General features: G+C 49.7%; 1 protein-coding gene across 1 annotated transcript in view; it reads right to left on the bottom strand.

Annotated features, from left to right (window-relative positions):
- Positions 1 to 309: 309 nt before the first annotated feature.
- Positions 310 to 5,629, bottom strand: part of ZBBX (zinc finger, B-box domain containing) — a 69,367-nt gene continuing 64,047 nt past the window's right edge. Inside the window, 1 exon segment of the mRNA XM_015418147.1 lies at positions 310 to 382. Within this exon segment, the coding sequence (XP_015273633.1) occupies positions 310 to 382 (73 nt within the window).

Genomic DNA, 5,629 nt, shown 5'->3' with positions numbered 1-5,629 from the left:
ATTCAAATACTGACCAGGGCCGACCCTGCTTAGCTTCCAAGATCTGATGAGGCTGGGCTAGCCTGGGCCATCCAGGTCAGGGCATGCTAACCCTAGGGGGAAATGAATGGTCTTTGACGAAGAAATGCCATAGGGAGAACTGAAATAGGAAAAGCAAGCATTTGTTTCTTGGTTTCAACATGTATTTTATTTGTACCAAGTAGATTCTTGAGCAAGAGCTCAAGTCCACCAGACTCAAGACCAGTACTTCGACCTGATGATTTTATGGAATGGAAAGAAAAGATGTTGGCAGAGCGGAGTCCTATACTTTCAACGTAACTCCATCACCTGCTGCTTGTCCTGCCAAAGGTCTTCTTCATCATCTGTATGACCATCATATAGTCTAAAAAAATAATTTAAAAAGGTTCACTCGTTTGTCTCCAGAAACCCAATATCAAGCAAGGTTGTGATACAGATTCATGATAAATTATGTGATAACAAAAAGACAAGCAAATATTGTAGCTCTTTGTGGGCTAGTATAATCATGGAATAAAAGTGAAAAGGTAAAGGTTCCCTTGCTCGAAAGCCACCCGAATCCAACTCTAGGGTTGCGGTGCTCATCTCCGTTTCAAAGCCAAAGAGCTAGCGCTATCCGAAGACGTTTCCGTGGTCATGTGGCCGGCATGACTAAACACCAAGGTGCAAGGAACGCTGTTACCTTCCCACCGAAGTGGTACCTATTTATCTACTTGCAATTTCTTGCTTTCGAACTGCTAGGTTGGCAGGAGCTGGAACTAGAGACGGGAGCTCACTCCGTCTTGCGGCACCCGGGTCTCGAAATGCTGAACTACTGACCTTCCACAGCTTGCAGTTCAGCGTCTTAACCACTTGAGCCACCGCAGCTCCAATCATGGAATAGCTACCCATAAATTATTTTTTAGGCGGGAAAGTCCCAATTCCTGCAGACTTTTAACCAAATACTGAGCAAATGCACAAAAATAAACACACACAAATTTCCTGCACAAGATAACATGACTAATACGTAATAGGAAACAACTACATCCCTGCAATTATCTTTGATTCACTGAACACATGAACACGAACAGCTAATTTGAGTAAAACACAAATTAATCCCTGTTTAACCACCAAAACAATTTTTATTGTGCAGACCTACATCTTTATGGATGTATCAAACCATTTCTCACTTCATTTTTAAGGGTTCCACCCAAAAGGTGACATTCTGTTTAGAAGATCTGTCCACAGGAAAGCCAGTGAAGTGTAGAGACTAGAGCATCAGAGCAGGATCTGGGAGACCTGGGTTAAAAATCACCACCCAGCCATGAAGCTCACTCGTGAAGTCAAGACCTCACCACTGTTAAAGTGGGATGGAATCTCCTTAGTGAAGGAGGATTACCCCCTACCCAATAGTCCACGCCACACCAGAGATTCCAAGTCCCCAGAAGAAATCAGCAAGCCCACCATGCAACAGCAGCCTCTATAACAACATAAGAGAAGCCAATGTTGGATCAGGCCAGCGACCAATCCAGTCCAACACTGTCACACAGTGGCCAAAAATACCAGGTGCCATCAGGAGGTCCAGCAGTGGGGCCAGGACACTAGAAGCCCTCCCCCCACAAACAACATAGAGGATCACTTGCCCCAGACTGAGAGTTCCTATCTATACCTTGTGGCTAATAGCCACTGATGGACCTCTGCTCCATATGCTTATCCAATTCCCTCTTGAAGCCGTCCATCCTTGTAGCCGCCGCCACCTCCTGTGGCAGTGAATTCCATGTGTTAATCAATCTTTGGGTGAAGAAGGACTTCCTTTTATCCATTCTAACCCGACTGCTCAGCAATTTCATTGAGTGCCCACAAGTTCTTGTATCGTGAGAAAGGGAGAAAGAAAGTACTTCTTTCTCAACCTGCTCTATCCCATGCATAATCTTGTAAACCTCGATCATGTCACCCCTCAGCCATCGTTCCTCCAAGCTAAAGAGCCCCAAGCGCTTTAACCTTCCTTCATAGGGAAAGTGTTCCAACCCTTTTATCATTCTAGGCCGCGGTCACACGGAGCATTAGGCACGCAAGAGGGACGGAAGAGAAGTGGAGTTTCCGGGCGCGATCTCACCGCAACATCTGAGGAGCGTAGAGCTCCCGTGGCTGATCCGTGGCTACCGTCGGAAGAAGCGCAGTAAAAAACTAGTACCTCCGAGGTACTAGTTTCCAGGAACTGCGCAGCAAGGGCGGGCGCCTGATCGCGTCCCTGCTGGGCTTCCGTGGCATCCGGCGCCCGCCGGATGGTTCCCTCCCCGCCCCCGAAGCGCTCAACAGCACATGCGCACAAAGGCGCCCGGCATCGGTAGGGTCGAGGGAGGGCCACGGGGGGCTGCGATGGGGGTGTGCGGCAGCGGCCAGGCAGAGAGGGCCGCGTGTCCCGGGGGGAGGAAGGGAGGGCAGGCAGGATGCTGGTGGGGAGGGGGGACCTGGCGTGTTACTCCCCCCTCCCCTCCCCTCCTTGTGAGCGGCCCATGGACCCTGCCCAGAGTGGGCTGTGCACGGCCCTCCCAGAGGGGGCGGCTCCTTCTGTCCCCTTCCCATCGGCTCTTGCTGGAGTTGCGGATGCTCGTGTGATCAGCACCTCCACCTAATCCACGGGACCTCGACGGAACCTCACCAGGACATCTGATCCCGCTGCCGCGAGGTATGTTGCCTTGGTGCAAATAGCCATGCTCCCTCCCCGCAGTTTCCTGCCCGTGTGACCGCAGCCCTAGTTGCCCTTTTCTGCCCTTTTTCCAATGTTATATAATATCTTTTCTGAGGTGTGGTGACCAGAATTGCACACAGTATTCCAAATGAGGTTGCACCATCGATTTATACAGTGGCATTATGATTCTGGCTGATCTGTTTTCAGTTCCCTTCCTAATAATCCTCAGCATAGCACTGGCCTTTTTTATTGCAGTCACACACTGTCTCGACATTTTCAGTGAGTTATCTACGGTTCCAAGATCTCTCTCGGTCAGTCTCCGCCAGTGCTATCTAGGGAGGCAGTGCAGATGGAGAACCAGGAACCCACGGATTGAACCTCATCTACCTCCTGAACCCTAACAGTTCCCTACTCTGGGGCCCCAAGATCTAAAATGGTGGTGCAAGCATGAGGAGGAGGAGGAGGAGGGTATCCAGTAACCTAGCACTGTTCATGATGAGGGTACAACGCTGAGTGGGCTCTGGTGTCCAGAACACGGACGGTCTCCTTGCTGGTTTCTCAAGTTCCCAGTTCCTATGCATGGCTCCCTCCACTGATCTATTCTCAGTTGCCAGCCTATGATCCCCTTCCCCGAGTGAAAGTGCTAGGATGTTTGGAAATGGGATATTGGGTGACTTTAGGCCTAATCTGTCTCACAGGACACTGGGGCTGCGATCACACACACAAAATAATCCACTTTCAATGCACTTTCCAACTGGATTTTCACTGTGTGAACTGGCCAAATCCAATTCAAAAGTGCCCTAAAAGTGGATTATTTAGTGTGTGTGATCGCCGCCTGGGCGACCTTTTAAGCTAAATCGATGTCACAGAGCTGTTGTTAGTCAGCTTGTCGTGAAAGCAAAACGGAGAAGAGGACAGCCACGTTTATGGCTCTGAGTTCTTGGGAGGAAGGACAAATAAAATTGCGATACACAGACAGGGAACTCCTTCCTTGAATGGAATATGCCTAATTGAATCAAAGGGTACGTAACTTCATGTGCAAAACACATTTTCCTTTAAGACCCCCCCACACACACACACACCTACACACACAAGAAGTCCAAGAGAAGGGAAGCCAGTGGACATTATACTGAGGAAAAGAACCTCCAGAGACTAAAACCAGGTACAGCCTATGCCCAGAGATCAACAGAAAAGATAGTAAGAAAATCGAGCTTCCGGTTTATGGCAACATGCAGGCAGACGCATCTCCTGGCGTCCCGGGGATGCAATCTGCACACCAGCGTGTAGGAGGGGGTGCGATGGGTTGCAACCCCCCCGGAGCCTTGCTAAAAGGCTCGTAGCGAGGGGGCTTTTGAGGGGCAACCTCTTTGCTGGGGCGATGCTGGAGAATTGAAGCGCTCCTCCGCTCCGAAGGTCCTGCCACTGAATGTGCGCATGGACGTAGCGTCGCTGACCAGGACAAGTGTTGGAGATCGGGCGAAAAAACCGATGCCGAGCGAGGCTGGTTGGCCGGCAATGAACTGTGAGTCGGGTTGAAGCGAGCATGAAGAATAAAAAAGAAAGCTGCCCCCCTAAATGAGTGTTGGAAATCGAGCAGGGGAGGGGTCCCTCCCAAACGCATAGACGAAACACGGAAATAAAGAGGGGGGAGCGGAAAATTAAGCCCTTAAGCCTGTTTTAAGAGACTTACCAGAGCGCAGATAAGTGTTTGGGTGAACATCAGAGACTTTAGCAACTTTCTGAAAAGTAAATAAATCCAAAAAGGTGGTGAGGAAGAAAGCGGATAAAGAAAAACGGAAGATTTGTATTCACTTACCGTGAAGCTTCCTTCTCGGTGGTCCAGAGTGGGGCAGTCCTTGACTCCTTACTCCTGGGAAAGCACCTCCCCCTTCCATAGGCAGGGCCGGCAAACTTTGATCCCAGAGGGGAGGGGCTTATTCTCTGATCCCCAGTCATACCGAAAGCCACCTCCGAGCTGCTGTAAATACACTTAAAAAAGAACTCCTTCCCCCTCAGACAACCAGGGAATACCATCACAGCCACGGGCTTAAACAAATACAAACCAGTATTTTAACCATTAGAGAAAAGAAACAGCAACAGTCCGCCACACCACGTAATCATTTAGACCATATTCACGAACAGCTGAACAACTGCAAAACATAAAGGACCGGAAGTCATGTCCAACAAGAGAGGGTGGGTAGGACTGCCCCACTCTGGACCACCGAGAAGGAAGCTTCACGGTAAGTGAATACAAATCTTCCGTTCTCCGGTGGTCCAGGAGTGGGGCAGTCCTTGACTCCTTACTCCTGGGACGTAAAAAAGCAGCGCTCCCCCCGGGTGGGTCACACAACTTCCGGTGCCTACAGGGCCTGAAGGAGCCCTCTACTGTCAAATACTGCTTTTGCCAAGGCTAGTTTGTTAATCCTATAGTACTTTGTAAAGGAATGGACAAATCTCCGTGTCACCACCTTACAAGTGACTTCTAGGGGTGGCAAGGCCCTATATGCCACCAATGTGACTGCCCCCCATAGAGTGCCCTGTGACCCCTACTGGAGGTACTAACCCCTACACCTTGTATGCCTGACTGATCCTTATCCTCCTGCTCAGGGCAGAAGTGGAGACACTTAACTGACTAACAAACCCAAACAAGGATTCAGTCTATCTCAACCCCCTGGTCCTGTCCATATAGAAAACTCAAAGCCCTGTGCACGTCCAGATGATGCCAGACCGTCACCATCTCATGGCCAGGGTTTGAAGAAAAGGAGGGAAGTACCATATCTTCCTATATATGGAACCAGGAGTTAACTTTTGGGGATGAACGCTGGGGCTGGTCTGAGGACGACCCTGTCGTCGTTGAAGGTACATAAATCTGTGTGTACCGACAAAGCTCTCAGCCCCAAAAACCTACACGCTGAACTGATCCCCACTAAGAAATTGTTTTCA

The sequence above is a fragment of the Gekko japonicus genome, unplaced genomic scaffold, assembly GCF_001447785.1.
Source record: "Gekko japonicus isolate JY-2015 unplaced genomic scaffold, Gekko_japonicus_V1.1 scaffold1768, whole genome shotgun sequence".
Taxonomy (NCBI): Eukaryota; Metazoa; Chordata; class Lepidosauria; order Squamata; family Gekkonidae; genus Gekko; species Gekko japonicus.
This window is presented reverse-complemented; position numbering and strand designations above follow the sequence as displayed.